The sequence below is a fragment of the Vidua chalybeata genome, chromosome 3, assembly GCF_026979565.1.
Source record: "Vidua chalybeata isolate OUT-0048 chromosome 3, bVidCha1 merged haplotype, whole genome shotgun sequence".
NCBI lineage: Eukaryota > Metazoa > Chordata > Aves > Passeriformes > Viduidae > Vidua > Vidua chalybeata.
In genome coordinates, this window is record NC_071532.1 from 88,744,193 (window position 1) to 88,765,249 (window position 21,057).

General features: G+C 39.7%; 1 protein-coding gene across 4 annotated transcripts in view; it reads left to right on the forward strand.

Moving 5' to 3' along the window:
* The window catches only part of DST (dystonin), a 292,214-nt gene that overhangs the window by 118,813 nt on the left and 152,344 nt on the right, over positions 1 to 21,057 (forward strand). For all 4 annotated transcript variants that reach the window (XM_053938621.1, XM_053938622.1, XM_053938616.1 and 1 more), the window contains one exon: positions 12,749 to 12,915. In XM_053938621.1, the coding sequence (XP_053794596.1) occupies positions 12,749 to 12,915 (167 nt within the window). The remainder of the gene's footprint in view (positions 1 to 12,748; positions 12,916 to 21,057) is intronic.

Here is a 21,057-nt window from a genome sequence, read left to right on the forward strand (position 1 = left end):
TTGAAAAACCCCAATGCATCTGTGTTGCTAGGATTTATGCAAGCATTCAACGTATGTATTTCACATGCTTTTAATAGTAGGTGGCTTAGTTTAAATTCAGTCTCATAATGTAATAACTGTTACGAGTTATTTTCCTGGCACCTATAGAACATGCTAAATCAGATTATAGTATTTTGTATAATCATAGACTGTATGTATAAATATACAAATTGCTACTTTAATGGACTCCTTCAACATCCAATACATTTTCACTGACTACATTGGAGATGAGCAACTATAAATGAAAACAACATTTGTCCTCATAAAGTCATCACAATTTTAGTAAGATTTAAATTCTGTGAAAACTGGTGATCTTTTATTTTCAAACCACTGCAAGAATTTTTTAACAAATGTTAAATGTTTAAAATCACTTGCAATTGGTTGAAAAAAGCATGCTGAACCAAAGAACTTTGAACTTCCATCTACCTATAAAAGTAGGCCTTTGTGAACTCAGACCTCTAAAAAATTTCAGGAAGTTCTAAGTAATGACTCAATAGACTTCTTCTATTTCAATTTCATCATCATTTTTCAATTCAGGAACTGCCATTAAATGCTTTTCCTTGCACTCTCCCCTACTCTTTGCTGTCAGACCTCTGCAGGATGCTGCTTTCAGTGATGATTCTGTCCAGGTGTTACAGCACCGTCCAGCCCTCTCCAGCCAGATGGGCACTTTCTCTCAGGCCTCCTTTGACACATACAACCTCTTTACATGTCTCTTGCTAGCCAGCAAATACTATTTTTTTGCTGCTGACTCCCCATAAACCTTTAAGAAAAAATCTTTTGATTAGTCTGCCCCTACGCAGTCCAGACTGTTCATTTGGTCCAGCATCAGCAGCTAAACTTTTACCAGTGTTGGTGAAAAGGTGAGACAGGTGGATTTGTAAGGCTGTGGCCTTCATACAGGGTGGCCAGAGGAGGAGGCAGCTCAGCTGTGATAGCCCACTTCAGTAAATGAAGTGCAGAAGACAGAGGAATATCCCATGGTAGGGTCACAGTTCAGTAGACATGCTGCCTGCTTTCTTGATGTGGCCATGAGAGATCAGGAGAGCTGGGTCTGGCCTTCAGTCACTTTTTCCTGGCAACCATTCCTGGTGCTGCCCAAGCTGTGTGCCTTGCAGTCCAAGGATTGAAATTTACTCTGCCTCTGCTTTAAAATAACCACAGCAGTTCAAGGTCTGATCTTCTGAAAGATTTAAAAATGGAACTATGTGGCCAGTTGTCCAGTCTGTGACTATATGTGACTGTAGGATAAAGTGTATTCCACGTGGTGGCTGCATTGTCTGTCATTAGCCAATGCAGCAGCATTACCTGTCCTTCAGCATTTGTTAGGGTATACTCTTGTGGTATTTTCTCAGCTGAACTCCTAGTTGTTTCTTCTGGAATTCTTCAGTGATTTATTAAAAAAATAGTGAAATTCCTAAGTCTTAGGTAAGAAAATGGGTGTGGAATTCTTGAAATTTCCGGGACTCATCTGAATGACAGCAAGGGTGAGAGAAGCATGAAGTCTCTTTCCTTAATGCCATAAAACCACCAATAAGGAGCAAATTCCTCTTTTTTTTTGTAAAACATTTCACTAGATATAAAACCCCTCCTGTTGGTAGTTGTGACTTGGTAGTTGAACTTCTCTTTCAGAGTTTGAGGAGAGGTTGCTAGTACAGCTCAAACAGCTCCAAACCTTTTGTTTGTGCTGGCCAGCCTTTATTTTTATCCTTGTTTTCTATCTTGTGCTACTTTAATTTTCACTTTCTATTTGGCTTATGTTTATCTCTCTGTTATTCTGCATGTGACCTTAGGGCTGTGCAACAAAATGCTTGCTGGTTATCTGGTATGCTGCTTTAGTGCTGTGAAATGACACGTCCCATTTGTGCTAAACGCTCCATTACTTCTGCTGTGCTGTACAAACACACAAAAAAGAGGGGAAAGGGATCTTAGGTCTAGGAGTACCTGAAATGCATTACTAGTAGGATTTTGATAAAAGATACCTAGCATTGTTCAATTAGCAAAGTAGAATAATTTCTCCTGTACAATAATTACTATCTGTATGAGACAAATAATAAAGCATAAATTAGCAGTGTACATAGGGTGAATGGTATCATAATTTTGCTGACTTGGAAATACAAAAATATTCAACAACATTGCCCTTTTAATGTGTTATGCACCTGTCCTATGTTATGAAATTAATGCATTTCCCAGTCACAGACATGCTTGACAAATTACAGAAATCTATGGTTAAGTGCAAACCCACACAAATCTGCATGAGCAGATTTATGTTTCAGTGTTAGTCATTTGTTTTCCATGTCTTAATCTTAACCTCTTGTTTGTGATTAAGTGGCCTCTAAGACAGGTCAAATTGCACGCAAATGTTTGTCTAATCCTTTATTCATGTTATACTTGGGGTTTTTGTGCCAGAAAAAGTCTGTTGTTAATCTCCCCATAAAACTTTGCAGCATTGGTGGTTATAAATTTGTATCTTTCACATGTTTTTTTTTTTTTTAAATACCAAAAAAAAAAAAAAAAAAACCCAAAAAAACAACAGTATCAAGATAAAGAAACACAACAATCTCTGGTGGTTGTTTTAACAGCTTTGATCACCTGAATCTCTGGCTTAAACCAGTGCTGAGCTTCCATTCAGGTCTAGTCAGATTAGTCAGATGTCCAAGGCAAAGCCTGTGGCGTGGTCATCATTGTGTTGCAGTGGTTCTCACAGTGGTGGTCTCTTCTGATCCTTTAGAATGTCATCTGTCTATGCTCTAGCTGTCAGGTTTTGGAAGAAATTTCAGTTTCCCTCTTCTGAATCTCCAGTGTAATCTTGTTAAGTCTGTTTCTTTCCTTGCTGAGACCAAAGTTATGACTTCATAGAATTTCAGTTAACTGAAAGTGGTATTTATTTCTTTAGTTACTAGCACTTTCATTTATTGTTTATGCTTATATTGGTTAGGGTTTTTATATAGAAAAACCCAGACAACTGGTATAAATGCAATTTATCAATTCTGTTGTCCTTGATATTTTCTTTCATTCAAGTGTATAAGTGACTTAGAAAGTTAGTGACTATAAAGTTACTATTTGGTTCTTGGAGAAAAAAGGAACAGCAGAAAAAATTGTTAATAGAGAGCTGATAGGCTTCTCAGGAACAGCTGGTAAGTATTGTTAAAGTGGTTATTAAGTCTCAAAAATACCTATGTCTAGAAAGATAAAAAGCCATAAAGGCTACTAATCATCTGCAGAGGTATATTTGGGATGCATTTATTCCTAGATAATATTTAGAAATGGATAAATTGTAGACCATAGAATATGCTGTGATGGACAGGACCCTTCAGGATCATCAAGTCCAACTCCTAACCCTGCACATGACACCCCAAGAGTCACCATGTGCCCTGAGAGCGTTGTCCAAACACTTCTTGAACTCTGTCACTTCCCTGGGGAGCTGTTCCAGTGCCCAACCACCCTCTGGGTGAAAAACCTTTTCCTAAACCTAATCCTCCCCTGACTCAGCTTCAGGCCATTCCCTTGGGTCCTGTCACTGTTCACCAAGAGAGAAGAGATCCGTGTCTGACCCTCCTTCTCCTCTCACAAGGAAGCTGTAACTGCAGTGAGGTCTCCTCTTCTCTAGGCTGAACAGACCAAGTGGCCTCAGCTGTCCCTCACAAGGTTTCTCCTCCTTCACCATCCTTGTGGCTCTCTTCTAGGACTACCTGCAGTTAAACCAGCTGCAATTGAGTAAATTGACCTTGAATATGCAGAAATAGGGCAGGTTTGATGGGAACACTAATCTTGTAGCCAGTCCTTTGTCAAGATAATATTTTTTATATATATTTTGAGACCATTATACTATGAGCTCTTTGACCATAGATTATTACTAGGCATCTTGTTAAACCAGAAACTGTGTCTGTGTGAAATGAAATCAGCCTTGGTCCATTGCACTGTAAAGTCCTGAATCATCTTTTCTGATGAGAGAGAAGAAAGAGAAGCATATATTTAGGCATAAAAGCTGTTTTTTGGTACAAACACATGGATGTCATTTAGAAAGATATATTTTTTTTTATGTGTTTTGCTGTTAATAAAGGGGGCCCATGTCAGGACCCAACACAGACTCAGATGGAAGTATACTTTAAATCAGTAAGTCCTCTGGTCTGAGCTAAAAGTCACTTTTCTAAAGTAATTTTTCTAAACAGACTAGGATATAACTTTTTCACTGTGAGTAAAGGGATCAAATGTCACAAGTGCACCTGTATGTTGTGCATGCTACAAATGCAAATACAAATTGAGGCTATGAAAGAGTATAGTCGTAGAACAAATGTCTACTTTGAAAAGAAACACCTTAGCATTGTGCCTGTACATAGCCGCCCATCTGTCACAGTATTCTGTGTTGCAGTATACAATTTTCTAAGCATTACTGTTAAATTTTACCCCAGTGCCCTGAGAATAGTCATCAGTGAGCAACTGTGTCCTTGGAAATTCTTTGGAGGCTCATCCTAGATCTTTGCTGTATTATTCATTCTAGATCCTATCAGTAAAATGTGGAATACTTCAGTGGAACTGGCCTCTGGGGATAAAGTCTCTGGGTCTCATTATTGCAATTCCTTTTCAAATAAGCAAGGGAAAGTCCATGGTAACACCTGATAATGCCTGGCAAGTCACTCTGTAGTTCTTTCTCAGCATGAGAAACCATACACATCTGTTCTTGGCGATGTGTGCTGGTTTTAGCAGATTTCACATATCTGTGACAAAAACAAAGAGAAAAGTTAAAAATATTTTTCCTAACAAAGTAGACTAGAAGTTAAACTGCCTGCATTTTAAGAGTATTAGTTTTAGGTATACTTAGTTTTAGGTATAGTTACATGCTTCTTGGATCTTCTATTCAGAGCTAAACAGAAATGCCTTACAGGAGCATGGGAGGAGGATAAAGCTCCATTTTTGTAAACAGTAATCTTAAGGTCTGTTTTCTAGATAGACTGGCTTTTATGATTTGTTTCACTTTTATCTGCCAGAAGGTGCAGATCTGTGCTGCAAAGTTTCAGCCCTAGTACATAGTGTCACTGCCCTGAGCAAGTTGTTGTGCTTTTATGATGGCAGTGAAGCAGCAGGTTATTTATAGCTGACAAATCAGTGAAAAGTCACATTAGTGGCTATGAAAACTCCACATGCAAATAAAAACTCGACCCCCAGCAAGCTGTCAGAGCAATTTCTGATCCTTTAGTTTAATCTTCCCATTTGTGGATCATTGGGTGGGTAATAAAAGCATATGAAGTGCAAAACAAATCTGCTGACTAAACCCCTGTTATTTACTGTGCTGCTTACTTTTGGATTTGGAGTGTAGCTAATAGTTTCAAAGGTTGCTACATATTTTTCTACTTTATCTTGCTCAAGTTACTAAGTGAAACGGGAAGTTAAAATGCATGTGAGAAATTTCTATTGCTCATAACTGCTATGTCATCTCTGTGAAAGGCAATCAGCATTACAGCCCAACGCTGGAACAGTGATGTTTATTTAAGAGGATTGGTGGCCAGAAATAAGCCACAGTGTCTAATCAGACACAGGCCCTGCCTGGGCAGCGAGCCACAGCGTTTATTGCGCGTGCATTTCTCATAAGCAAAATGGCTACGTACTGAGGCGGGTGCATGTGAAGTCTGGAAGAAATTACGGTGGAAAGAGCAGTTCTTAGCTTTTTGAGGAGGATTTAAGTTTATTTAAATATATGGGAATGAATGAAACTGTGTGGCTGTGAGTTATAGACAGCCAAATGGGGAATGTCTGTGGATGTGTGAGGGCTGAAAAGGAAGAACAGTGTTTAGATCCTGCCAAAGCTCCCTTAAGTCCAGATAAACATTCCCCTGGAAGAAAATATTTCAGAAGAAAAAGGAGAAAGAAATCAACTGAGGAGGGATCAGATTCAGTGCACGTTAAAGAAAATGAAGAAAAAAGACAGTGTGAAGTGGAGATTGCAGAAAACATCGAGATTCATCCCAAGGGTGTGGGATTGGCTGACTTCCTCCCCAGGAGAGTGACAGTGGCTGGTAATGCTCTGCCTGTGAGTACAGACTTTTCAGTTGATATTGCTAAAGCAAAAGTTTTCTTGGATTCTCTTTATGGGGAGAGCTTTCATGGTGATAATCAGGGGCTTGCCAAGTCTGATGAGACAGACATACAGTTAAAGGAACGAAACAAGAGCAATTCATAGAAACACTGTGCATGGAAAAGGAAATGTTCACAGGATGATAACAGAAAAGAATTAGCATTCCTGAAGAAGTCCAGTGGTCTTTGTTATAGAAAAGGAACTACTTTGGATTCTGCTATCCACGTTTTTGGTAGACAACATGAAGAAACTGAGTTAAACATAACTTCTTGCAGAGTCATTGAAAATGTTTCAGAAAGCAGTAAATATGAAAAGTTGCATCATTTTCTTTCTGAAAGTATAAGTGATCCGTTACTTGAACAAAAGAGGTTTTATCCTGATGCTGTACTTTCCCATTTGCCAAAAGAAAAGGCATTATTTAGCATTGCACCAAACAGGAGCAAGGTAAATATTTTGATACAGTACATTATCTTTGAAAGTTAGCTGAGGATAAATATTGAACAGTAATTTTTGTATTACAAAAATATCCTCAGTATGCTGTGTATGAACCTTTTACCATGCTATGGATATTTGTAGGACAGAACATATCACTTGATCTTTTTCAAAGGCTATGTAATAACTCTATACTTTAGGAATATTGATAGATTCTTGTCCTATTTTTCTCTCTGTAGTTTGATCTGCTTCCCAACTTAGGAGAGAGATTTTCATGTTAAAATGTTGCTAGAAGGTGGAGTGAATTTTAGAGTTTTCATTCAGTATCTGTAGTAAATTTTCTTACCATCTCTTCATGGTCTTGTAATTCCTTTGGGTTTTGTATCAAGTAAAGGAATACTTCCAATTCTCTTCAGCTATGGCCAGTAGGAACTGAAGAATGATAGAGCTATGTAGGCAGCTTGAAATAGAACAAGTGACCATTAATCCTGTTAATAGCACTCTACACTTCTTTAAAGGATCTTTCCTCCCTAACTGTCTAGATGACCTATTAATATTAATTATTGAAATTCCATCTTCCTCTGAGGGTAGGAGTATTTTGTTTTTAATAAAATACTTTTAATAAAAGAAACCAAAATACAATCTTAGTTGCAGAATATCTGAAGGAAAACAAAGTTTTGGCAACCATGCTTACCAATTCAATCCATATTTCCAGTTTTGCCCCACCCATCTTCAGGACAACTGAAATCTGTGCATGTGAGTCAAATGCTGATACCAGGATCTGGTCCAAAACTGATTCCCGTTGCTCAGTGGGGACATCTGAGCTTTCAGCTGAGTGAGCAGAGGGAATGGGCATATGCCAAAGGCATTCTTTCTAGCAAAGAGCTAACTAAATATCTTTTGCTTATATAATTTACTTTTCTAACAGGAATCAAACAATACTTTGTCTGAGCTTAGTTTTTTAAACATAGATAACACACCCAATTACAACATGCAGTTCACAATAGTACATATAACCTCCTAATACACACAGAGATCTTTGCCCTCTTAATCTTAGCTGGAATTCAGGAACAGCTTAGGAATGTTCTTTGATTTGTACAAAGCGTCACTGTTGAGTAAGAGGGTATGAGGCCTTGTCTGTTCAGCTAAGCATGGCTGCTTTTCCCTGTATAATGAAAGTAATGCAGCTTCTAATACAGCTGCACTAATTACTCCAATCAGGTCTGTACCTCTTGTTACTGCAGAAGAAGGGAGAAAAAAGATGATTTCTGTTGAGCACCTATATCAACTGATATTGAGAAAACATTGCATGAATATGAAACTACTGACACATCATGCTAAATGCCTCAGTTGCTAAAATCAGTTCAGTTCCCTTTCTCAACCCAAGATTCTCAGTATAAGTAATTTTAAGAATGCCAAGGTTTGACCTCTAAACAAAACCAGGAAAAACTAGATTTCAGACTTTAATTTGCTGTACAAACTCATAACCACTTTCCTTCTGATTGTTTTTGAGAACTAAAAAAGCATTTTAATGTCTTATATTTCTGTCTTTTTTATACTAAGCGAAGCTGGTATTTGTAAGAGTTTCAAAGGTCCTGTTATTGGCCTGAGCTGGCACACAAAGCTTGTAGTTAGCAATCTCAGCTTTACCATTTTCTTTACTGTAATTACAGAGATCAGTAGCCTTCCCTTACTTTGTCAACTTACCTGTGCTGTAATGTGCTCTCAGCTTAGACAGTGCCTCAGATGTGCTGATAATTGAAAGCATGTTGGTTTTTCAAACTGAGAAGGAGACACCAGAAGAAACTCATTGGTACAGTTGGATAATTTGCACAGTAACAGAGATATGACATTTTACCCTCTGAAACAGTATGGTCCCCTCTAATGAAATATATTCTTTAAGTTTCTTTCGGTGGCATGGTTTCTTATGCATGTAAAAAAATATGATTTTGTGTTCAAATATGTGCTACCTCATTACCTCTGTTTCCCTGATTATAGAACTCAGCTTAGAGGGATCTACTGAAGCGTTGCTCTTGGCTACTCATTAATAGCTTTGAGAGAAAAGTTTCTTACTTTCTGCTGAAGCCTAATAAGCATTTCTTAGATCATAGTGTGGCCCAGGAGAGATGTTACACTGCCAGAATCATGCATCTCTAGCTCATTATGTACTTTTGTGCAGTTTAGTACATTATGTCAAGTTTAGTCTTGCTTCAAAACATTTGGGATAAGATGGAATCAGAGGGTAGACTTCCTACTATCTGTATGAGTCTTGCTCCTCTTTGCAATGTGAAAATGAATCACAGAAATCCAGCATCACTGTTGATCTCTTGGAAAAGTCTTCTCCAGTCTGCTCTGCTCTTTGGGCTGCAAACTGCATCACTAAAATCAGTGCAAAGAAAGAGCTTGAGGCATTTTGGTGTTTGGATTTTGTATAGTGTGTGATGCAGGGGGAATTTACAGGCTGAGAAAAAGCATGTGCAGTAGGAGAAGTGAACATGTTCTCCCAGTTATAAGCAAGAGAGAGTGGTTAGTGCCAGTTAAGACTTTGATCTTGAAATAGAAGGGCTGTATAGAGAAATACCTCTGTTGCTTTTTCTTGCACAACTTTTAATTCACAGGCTTTGCGATAATTTGGAGAACTGGATCTCTGGCAAACAACTGCTCAATCTCATGCAAATGCTGTAATTAATTCTTTCCATGCTAAAGGAATAAATGTGCTCTACTTAAGCAGTTTATAATGAGTAAATGATAGGCTTGTGGGATACAAAAAGTTCACACAAACTTTGCTTGGAAGGACTACATTTCATGAGTAGAAGATTTGATTTCCCCTTATTTTCTGTTCTAGTATTCTTAGTTTAATAGTCCTTCAGTTTTTCTTCTATGGGAAATGATGTTAGAAATATTGATGATAATGCACAGTTGGTGGATAAGTATCTCTACTGTCCTTATGGGATTATCAAAAGAAAGATGGGCTCTCTCCCTTCCTCTTACAGCTTATTTTGTTGTAGTAGTATTTTACTTGTTAAGAAGTTTTAAGTTAATAGGGCATCTTGCAAACTAGAGCCTGTATTTGTAGGTGTAAATAAAATATAACTATTTGACTCAACATTTCACAGAGTATTTCTACTTTTAAAATACTATTTCAGTGTTTATTAAAAAATCTGAAATGTTAGCCTTGAAAACTGAAATACTTTATTTAGAGAGCAGAAGTGCTCAGGCTGTTTCAGGTCTCAGGCTGATGTTAATGTTCCTAAACCTGTAGTAAAAAGGGCTACCTTTATGAGTGAAAAGCCTTTTCCTTTCTCTTCAGATGGCTAACTAGAGTGCTTGGAAGATTTTGCATCAGAACCCTGTTGATCTTCATGTAATAAACTGAATTCGTTTTAGCCATCCAAAATTTCAACTGTGAGCTTCCCTAATGGTCATGTTCGGAGTAAAAGCTCTCCTTGTGTTTGTGTCCATGGCTAAAATGTTGTTTATCTCTAACACCAGATACTAGTACAGTCTTCAGAAGTTACCTTGATGTTTGAAATTACTTGTTTCCAGAGGAATCTAATGTGCACTCAAACATGCTGTGCTTGCACTCTCTGCAATCTGAAGTGTACAGAGCCATCCCTGCTCAGTTAACCGTGAAGGAGGCTAAGGGCTTGAACTCAGCAGCAAGGAAGGGCCATTAGCAAATTGCATTGTTAGCTTGCTCATGTTAGAGTATATTAAAAAAATCTGATAATTAAGGATTACACACAGAGGACTTTCTGAAAATGACAGACAAAAAATATAGGTGTGTTTTTTTTTTTTTTTTTTTGTTTTTTTTTTTTTTTTTTTTTTTTTTTATGCTAGACATCTGGCACTTGGAGATGACATCATCTCTTTCAGAAGCGTTGTCCGGATAAGCAGTATATGGTTGACTTCATTTATATTGTGATCTGGTTGTTCTGTGATGAATAGAAACTAAAGCTACTGAAAAAACATTTAGTTTGCTTTCGTACTTTGAAATACCAAACAATAAAGCTAACCCACAGAAAAAATCTTGCACTACAGCTGAGTTCCCTAGATTTTTACAAGAAAATTTTCAGAGTGATTACAAGTTTTGCCACATTGTATTTTCTGTTGTCTTTACAGACACAACTCATCCCATCTGTATTTCATTCAGTAAATACTCTTTGCAGGGTTTTATACCTAGAAACTTACAAATGATCACATCTGCATGTGTTCTCTACTGTGTTTTGAACAAAAAAAAAAAGTTTTTTTTTTTCCTTCTGTATGATCTTTCTTTAAAATGTGCTGAAGCTGGAGACAATAGGATGCAAAAAATGCTGTCAGGTTATTTAGGGGCTAGTTGAACAGTTAAAATTGTTTTGCTTTCTAGCATTGGTGTTTTTATTTTTCCCTTACGTAGATCCAGCAGATCTACGTAATGGCCTGTGATAGGTATCTGAAGGACTGCATTCACAGCTTGTGATTTTGTGGTTACTTGAATAGAAAGTAATGTAATCTTTTCCCCCTACATTAAATTTATTTATAATTTACTGTATAGGTGTAAAGGCTCATCATCCCCTGAAAGTATGAGAGGTGGTAAAGCAGAAATTGCAGTGAGCTCTATTGTCCTGACATCTCTAAGGCTCTTCCTCTAGTTCCCTGCTTCCCAGTGCTTCCCACCACCTTTTCTTAAGCCATGACATAGCAACATCAGTAGGCAAGCTACACAGCATTCTTGGCACTGTGATTTGTGTGGCTCTCATTTGAGAAAACCCCATAATTTCCAGCCTAGCCTGTAGGAATTCCCCCTGTCAGAGCCCAGACAGAAGATGTCTGTGCGTGCAGAGATTCTGAGGCTGGGAGAATTTGTTATGGCCATCCCATCTGACCTTATGAGCATAGCTGCCTGGTTTATGCTAGAACAGGATTGCTGGAATTGGCACAGCTCAATTTGCAGCTCTTCTGCAGCAAACTCAAGCACCCAGAGCTGTTTGTGGGTGAACCTGCCCTGAGCTGTGGCCTCAGGCTGGCTCTGGAGCCAGAGCACACCTGTGTCTGCAGTGCTGGGTGTGTGCTCGTGGGGAGCAGCCTCTTCCAGGGGGGCTCACAGAGGTGCCTGTTGTCTACCCACAAGCTGTGGCATTGCTTCAAGCCCTCTTGCCTCTGCCCAAGCAGCTCTGCCTGCTTTTCCTAATGGCTGAGCTACATATTCAGGTTGTTATACAGTGCCTTGTGGGACATGGGCTCCTACGTAGTTTGTAATAACACCTTATATTGTCTCTTGTTTGGATAAGTGGTAAAAGGCAGTCACTTAGAAAAATGAAAACATGCTATAGCCCTTCCTTTGCCAAGGCACATCTTATTTTTCTTCCTTTTTAGAGTTTGCCTTTACATTGAGTGCAATTTCTGTAACATGAGGTACAAACAATACATGTGCAAATTAGGGAAAAGTCTGCTTCGTATTTATGCTGTGGTAGTTTTCTAAGGAAACTGACTGAACTTCATTAGGGGATGATTTAATATACTCTAAAGTAGTATTTGAATGTAAAATTCCCAATACTTTCCTGCTTTCCCTGATAAGGAGTTGATAATCCTTAGATAATACAAAACTAAACCTTCTTGATGAGACAAAATTTCTATTTATAATCCTTCAATCTTTTAGTCATTCCTAAAATACTTCTCAGAAAATTTTGTCTTAAAACTGTTATCAGTTTTCACTCAGAATGACTGTTTTGTCACTGAATTCCAGAACATGTACTATAAATCAACCTGTTTTAAGAGAGGAATTTCATAGCTATGAATAATATAAACATGGTTATTGCATAAGTGTGGCTATATACATATAAAAGATATTGCATTTTATATATACTTATATAGCATTTGTACATAACAGGTGTCATACATAAAAAATAGACTGTATTATCAGCATAAATAATTAAGTATTTTTGCATTATGAAATAGTATTATATTGTACCCAGAAATTAAGAGACTGAGAACTGGCTAACTGAAGAAAACTGTGAATTTTGTATTTCATATTGAAGATACTGAGAGTGCATAAGGATAAGACATGAAAGACTATTAATACAATACCTGAAAAATAATTGTATTCCTGTATGCAGATACCAGACAAATATTCTCCAGCAATGAAGAGTGATTTTTCTGCAATATTTTAAACATTCTTATGGATTAGATGTAACTGTAATTTTTACATTAACTGTGTTTTAGATATCTGATATCCATGTTACTGGGGAGTCAGAGGATATGTCTGCTAAAGAGAGACTGCTCCTGTGGTCACAGCAAACAACAGAGGGTTATGCTGGAATACGTTGTGAAAATTTCACTACCTGCTGGCGCGATGGAAGGTTATTTAATGCCATCATTCATAAATACAGGCAAGTACTCCATTTGCTCCCTTGGAAAATGTTAATTACAGCATTTTAATATACAAAGAGAGAGGGCTTTTGCTTTATGTTGTAACAGAACTGCAGATGTGGAGATGACACTGATTCTTCCTCAGTGATTTCCTGCTCCTTGCAGCCAAAGGATGCTCTGTTAACCTTTGCATGTCCCTCCTTCCTCAGAGAAGTGCTTCCAGGAATCCTGTACATCTTCAATGGGGCATGTTCAAGCTGCTACGAAGTATGTTTCCAGAATTCAGTCTTCTCCACAGTCCTTTTTTGTCATACTGATGTTAAGTGTACGTGGGGTAGAGGCAGAACTGATCACCAGTCCAAAACCGCACTGCTGGTGAAAGCCATCAACTACTTTATGACTCTATGATATGTCTGAGATCCCTGTATTCTTCCTTGTGTGATTTTACCCTTGGATGGCCCTGGAGTGTAGAGCTTCCTCAGTGTTTATGTGTGGAGCCCAGACCTACTCTGAGATGCATTTCCTGTAAAAGGGTGTTCTCATGGAAAATGTGACCAGCTGGCTTGAATGTTCGCAGTCTGAGAAGGGATTTGTGCTTTTGTGATCATACTCTTACAAAGTTAAGTAGACATTGTAGAGTCACTGGTGGCTGTGACTAGAGACTAAAGGGTACAGGATATTAACTTGAAATGCAGCTGAAAGTGTCTACTGACAGGAGAGGATTTCTGATTCTGGATTCTAAGTGAGAATAGGTCTCTCTTGACAAAGCTGACTTTGGCATCAAGCTTGCCAGAGATTTAATCATTGATGTGCTCACTGTTCTCTCTTGGTTGGTGACGTGTCTTCTTTATTGTGTATTTTTTTTGGTTCCTGAATTGACTAAGAAAGTTTGTATCTTAGAGGACCACGTGGGAAAGTATTCTGCCTGCTGGGTTAATCAGTGTGTACTAACATGTCCTTCACTGCACGAGGCTTTCTGGGTTTCTCATAGCATGTGTAGTTTGTACTCTCTGCCCTGGAGAGTATAATAAGGAAGTTTAAGGGTACATGATTTCATTGGTATAATTTGAAGGAGTGTCCCCAGTAAAGGCAAAATTGGTGTTTTTTCTTGCAGATCCAGTGAACAGAGCCTGGAGTAGATTATTTTGTTCTTAGATTTCCTTTTGTGGCACCACTTGGCCCACCACAGAAGGAGGTCTAGGTTGACACAACACACACAACAGATGCTTATGGGGAGTAGGACACTAATGTAAAATGGGAGACAGGTGCAGCCTTTTCCTCACAGGCTGTGTATAAAGGCTGCAAGCATCATGCACAGTGCTGAAAGTCCCAGAGAAACTGGCTGTGGCAGTGCATAATTTCGTGGTAAAACGAAGCTCCATCTCAGTCAATGAGGTTGTTTTCTGACATGCTTCTGTTCTGGGTAGCTGGTCAGAGACGAGGTGCATGCCAGCAAGAAAGTCTCTTTTAGTAACATTGGCAAGACAAAAGGAAATAGCTGGCAGAAGATGAGGCTGTTTTACTTGGACAGAACAACCAGAGGAATGAACATAGCACAAGCAAGTATTTGAAAAAATAAACAATATGAAAGATACAGAGGGATTGGAGAGAGAAAAAAAAGGAAGGAACTTAATGGGATAGAGTAATGGAAAATATTTCCCAGAGCTTCTTCAGAACCATGTATCTCTTGCACAAAGCAGTGTAGCCTTAACTGCTCAAGCAACTGGTAATTATGGTACAGCTCAGTTAATAATGAAAAACTTGATTCCTCTCCTCCAGCTGTGCAAATGTTAAAACCTTGGGATATGACTGAATTGCTTTGTTGGATCAGTGTTCCTGGCATTACTCCGTGAGTTTCATTCACAGTGTTTCAGCAGGGAAGAACAGGCACCTTTGACTCCAGTGTGTTGCACAAAGCAAGTGATTCAGTGACTGGGGAGCAGAGTCCCCATTTTGTGTGCTTCTGTGCCAGTTTCCATTGAGCTTAACTTCTCCCTGTAAACATAACTTCACCTAAGGATTTTGTCCTTCCCAGGAATGCTTACCAACCTTATCTAATGTGTTTTTCTGTGAGAAGTTACAGGTTGTTGAATTCCATTTCAAATGGAATCAGAGTGAGATTCTTCCACTGATTTCAATGAGTTTCTATGTTTCATTCCTTTTTTGTTTTGTACCGTTAAAACAGAGATAATAATTTCCAGCTATTGCTCACAAGAGAGGAATGATCTTCCCAAACAGTCATCTGTTATTTTTAACTATACTGTTTTACTCCAGAGACCTTTTAATGCTTCATTTTTCTTCCGAGCAATAAGTAGGTTAAACACTAAAAGATCTGCAAAGTTGTGGCAGTGATTCTCAATTTGCCCAGTTTGTCTGTTTTAATAGCTCCCAGTTTGTGGATCACAGGTGGTGTCAGGAGCTGGTCTGAGCATGCTGTGGGTGCTGCCAGCTGCCAGCTGGTGTGCTCCACCAGGGTGGATGACCAGATGTGCCTGCTTGGGCAGTAGGGTGGGACCGTGGTGCTGCCACTGTGGAGTACCCCCATGGGGCACATCTGTCGGTCGTGTTGCAGCGTGGCAGCCCCTGCACCAGGTGTGCTGTGCTCACTGGAGATAATTCTCTGTACAGAGGCACCCTGGGCTGGGAGGAGTATCAACCCTGCAAATGGGAGACGGGGCTCTTCAGGTGGTACATGACTTCCAGTCCTGGAAGGGCTTTAATTGGGCTCAGACCTTATTTTAAGGGCATGATATTTAGTGCTATGACAGTAAAACCCAGAAGGCTCAAATACCCAGGTTTGTATCTGGAACTGCAATTGTGCTGAGCCACAGGAAGCTGGGTGTTGGATGGAGGGCACGTGCTTACCCATGGCAGGACACAGCAGCTGCAGGTCCCTCAAGAGGTCCATCAGGGCAGGGCCTGGCAGTCAGGGCTTTTTCCATGCCCCAGTCAGGAGTGGGGCAGCCAGGGGGGCACCAGGGCAGCCCCACCCCTCATACTGGGACCTCCCTCGGGCTGGGGCTGGATCTGCCACGTGTGGTGCCTGCAGGTTGGCTGCACCACTGCAGGGGCCATAGCTCAGCTGTGGGCCAGAGGCCAGAGCACCAGCAGCTCCTAGAGGACAGCCCTGGCCCACAGCCCTGGCACCAAGGCTGAGAGACCTTCTCTGGATGCACCATCGAGAGCACAAGCCATATGAGTCCAACATGATCTCTGCAGTCAGTGGTCCATGAGACAGACAGGGAGATGTCACTGTCCAGTTCCAGGTGACAGGATAGGAGTGGCAGGTCATAATTAACTCCTCTCCAGGTATACGTGATTTTTTAAAATTACAAGTACATACCAGCTTCAAGACTTCAGGAAATTGCTGAAGCTGTGAAGGGCTGGGTGAGGAGCTGGGCTGTGACTCAGCTGCCAGCAGGCAGGGAGCCTCTCCCTTCAGCAGAACTGGCAGCCTGCCCTCTCTTAATGGCAGGTTAGAATTGTTTCTTTTGTTTTTCTGTCTTGACAGAGGATTTTAGCACCTTTTCGTGAAAGTGAGCTGAAATTTGTGGTGCAGAACTGCAGGAATAATGCATGGGCATGCCATGTTTCCCTGCTCCCCCAAGAAGCATGGGAGATACTCCATAAGGCTGGGATTTCCCTGTCATATCCACTGCAGCATCCTGGTGGACATTGGTGGCTCAATGGGTGACCCAGGTTCTTCCCTGTGTCCCTGTCCTACCTGCACCCACAGCTGTGCTGGCAGTGCTCCACTTGCAGTGGCAAGCAGGGATGTGGGCAGTGTACAGGTGCTGGAGCTCGTACACTGGAGTCATTCACCCTCTCTCCTGAGCAAATGCAAGATATTGTTTTCTGTCCCCTTGAGCAATGAGGGTTAGGTTGTCAGAGCTTCTCATAAAGGCCTTCAGTTAGTTATTTTCTCTTACTACTATTAAGAGTATGAATGACTTGCCAGTGATTTTGTAATGCTCTTTAAATCAAGGAAAGTAATTTTATGAATAATGGAAATGAGAGGAAAAAAATTGCTTTATTTGAGGTACTTGGATCCATATACCACTTGATTTTTTTTCCCACCACCAAATATTTTCAGCAGTTTGCAGTGGTTTGTGTTTACTGGGTAAGATTGAAGATTATTTTGTTGAGCTTTTGAAGAGTGTAGAAAGTTTCAATTTACATCCTGTACATGGTTAAATCCCTGGGAACAGGGCTTCACACTGACCTCAAGAACTGCTTTGGGGGGGCTGCATTGCAGGCCCTGGAGTTTGGTTGAATCAGAGAATCATAGAATGGTTTGGGTTGGAAGGGACCTTAAAGATCATCAAGTTCCAACCTCCCTGCCATGGGCAGGGACACGTCCCATTAGGCCAGGCTGCTCAAAGCTGCATCCAACCTGGCCTTGAACACTTCCAGGGATAGGGTATCCACAGTTCTGGGCCATCTGTTCCAGTGCCTCATCTCCTTCACAGTAAGGAATTTCTTCCTAATATCAAATCTAAACCTGCTCTGTTCTGTGGGAATACTTGTCCTTACACAGAAAGGCCAAATCAAATTATAACATTAAAAGGTGTGTTTTAATACTGGACATTAACCGTATTTGTATTTAAATATATAAGCTATCACACTGTTTTTTTAACCTCCACACTTTTCTTCAGATATGTGGTCAGGCCTTTAGTGAAAGCTACAGATACACCCAGGAGATTCAAGAATATGCTGTATGTCTCATCTGTTATATCATTTGCCATTTATAACTTAATTTTTCATTGGAGATGAATGTTATTTTATTCAGCATGTTGTGTTGGAAGAAATCTGACTTCAGGCAGTTTCAAAATTATGTGACGTCTCTTTTGTACCATCATATAGCATGTAGCAAAAACCTGTAAGCCAGACTTTGAAGTTGTAGGCAGACTTTAATCAGGGTATAATGCCCAGATTTTTCTGGAGATACTACCACCTACACCCTGGAATCTTCATTTTGTAGCATTATCACCTTAAGTATTTCTAGTCACTAGGCTGTTTTGGGAAAATTATCTTGATTTTTTTTTATTATTTTTATTTTTTGGGCTTTTTTTTTTTCTGTAAATGCCACTTGACCAGAAAGAACCACTAATTTATTAGAACTGTATCCCAGTTATATCTCCTATATATAGAAACAGGTTTTTTTTTAATAGAGTGAAAGCTGCTATTATTTCAGTAGGAGTCATATGCCAGATGAAAGCTAGTAATCTAAATTATAGATCTACATTAATTGTGCTTGGCACATATATTTATTTTACAGCAAATTCAGATTAAAAGTTATACCAAAGTAGTAAACCTATTATTTGATCTCAGACTGCCCAGAACCTTTGTTACATAAGGACTACAGGAAATTTAAATTAAAAAGTGCCTGAAATAGAATTTAAGAAATAGTAAAAGTAATAGCTTGTAACACTTACAGTTAGCTGGCACCTGTAGGTGCTCCATTAAGGACAATGGCTGTTGATACTCAGAAAACAGACATTGTCACAGACTAACTAATCTTATTTTCTAGAGAAAAAAGATGAAGTATAGAGGATAGGATCAGATTAATATCACACATATGTTTTTTGTAAAAATGTGTGCCCTCCTTTATACATTTTATTTTTGTATTCTCACAGCTTTTATAGTAGAGAGTTAATTTCGATTTTAGCATTTACAAAAGGAATTCCAGCAAAAACATGATGTTCTTGTGTAACTAGATAATAGTATTTAATGAGTAGCTTCAGTGGTGCCTGTATGGTGAAAAATAGCATCTGTTCAGGAAGCCCTGCAAGCTCAGTTCCTAGATAAGGACACATTTTTAAAGTTCTAGTCTCAGGTGTTAGGTCTGTTCTAGCAAACGAAGCAGGTCCAGCTCCTGAGGGTAAGTGGTACAGCAGGGCTTGGTCTGCCTGGCTGAGCCCTCCCTCTGCCCCCCAGGCAGGATGCAGCTCCTTCCGAGCTCCCCTGGGTCAGTGCTGTCCCTGGACCTGGGCTCGTGCATTGCCTGCCTGCGTGTGCTCACAAGGGGCCACAGCCACGCTCTGGGAAGGACTAAAGTAAGCAAAGGCCATGGGGCCTTGGTCTGCCTCCTGTACACTCAGACATGTCCAGGTATGCCTGGACTTCCAGGTGAATGTCAGCAACCACAGAAAATGTGAAAGACTGGTTAGGAGGGAAAAGGGATAAAAAGTGTTCGGGTCAGGCCACAGTGACAAGCAAGCAGGACTGTAGTTTACATGTTAAAGGTTTAAGACAAGAAAACAAGTGAGGTTATTGCATGTAATGCGGTTCCAAGGCTTGCCAAGGCCACATGCAGACAGTTTCTATAAACTTTGGGACCACCTAGCAAGGATTAGAAATGCTACAAAGAGGGAAGGGGGTGATAGAGTTAAAAGGGTTACATTTTGAGCACAAGAAAAACGTTTTTACTGTATTAAAGAATTTCTGTTAGAGAAATATAGGGATCTGATACAGAGGAGCCTTTGCTACTGGTAAACTTTGTGCAAGGCCATGAGGCTGTAAAACGACAAAGCCTGTGGTTTTAAGCTGCATACAGTGTAAGAGAGTGAGTGAGGAGATGGCTACTGTTCCCCAAAAAAAGAGGGACAGAGGCTAACAGTGAATGCAGCATGGAAGAAGTGTAGGTACACTGAGTGCTTCATGTGGGAGGAAGAGGAATAGAAGCTGCAGTGTGTTCCCAGAGGAAGCAGCAATGTAACAGGTCCATAAATGCTAGATAAAGTGAAAGAGACAAATCTTCCAGCGTCACAGTGCTTTGCTTTTGAAATGTTGCTATCATAACTCAGTATGCTTTCAGAATTATGAAGGGGATGTTAGTTTCTGAGTGTGGTACAGCATGGAGCAAGCTAGATTGATGCCTGCTAAATAACTGTTCTGGTGTGGAACGAGCTGTTTCAACCTTACCCAGGATGATTTGCTGTGTATATATGGTTGGTTGAACACTAAGCTCCTGGCCAGCAGTGCATGTGGCATCCCTCTGATGTTAAAACATGTTGCAACCACTCAGGTACTGACTTGAATACATTCCTTAAGGGGAGGGATAATAATGCCTCAATTTGCAGAAACACGTTCAACACCCTTGGGGAATGAATGAGAAAGAAATTAAATATTACACAGTGTCAAGCCTTAAAATGCTAGGGGATATGTTTGAAATAAAGAGATTAGTTGGGTCTGCTGGTTTTGGCTTGCTGTTTTGTGACTTGTACTTTATTGTAATGCAGCTTTAACACAAAGAAAATGTGACTTTGATTGTGTTGCACCCCCCTTTCTATGTACCTCATTGTGTGGTTCCTACTATTTTCAACAGGTTTTGTTGTGTAGAATAAATGAACTCGGTGTTGAGAATTGGCAATTTGGGAAAACATAAACTGCATTTAGGTTGCTTAAAAATATTGACATGCTTTTAATATTACTTGCCTGAGTGTATTTCTAATGGATTTACAAATAGCAAGTTACCTAACCTGGAGCTTAATCAGATACACTCAGAATTCTATGATGGCACTTGGTAAAGGCTGTATTAAAATAGTACCAGCAGTATGCCTGCAATTTTAGCATCTTGTGTTGTGGTGGTGGTTAGCCTCAGTGGGTATTAGATGGGTGACTTCCTGTCAGCTGGATTGATTAATTTCAGATCTGGTCTTAAAATGATCTATGTGTGTGTTGTGCTGGATCCTACTGCTAAGTAGCAGCTGAATAACAGTTTTCTTTTTGCAGTAACTCAAAAAAAGAAAAAAAACAAAAAACCAAAACCAATCCAAACTGGGATGAAATCAAAGCTTTTCTCTTGTCATTTTAATGGAAATAAAACATAAAGTAATGCTTTGTGTTGAAAGGCCAGGTTTTTAAATTCAGGTTTGACATGTTTCATACTTTTGGACTGGCAAAGACCAGGACATCTAAGGGTGTCAGAAGTCTTAATTCAAAAGTATGTGGTGTCTGAGCAGTGGGGGCATATGTACCAGTGATAAGTCACATAGGGAAATGTCTTGGTCTTCAGGGAATGCTTTTGGCAAATTTGTGGCATGTGGAGAAATGGTTGCGTCCAAGGGAGGACAAGGAGCCTTTGGGAAATTGTTTGAACTCATTACAGTACCTCACCATTCTTCCTCATTGGTAACTGTACTAATCCCACTGGGAAGCCA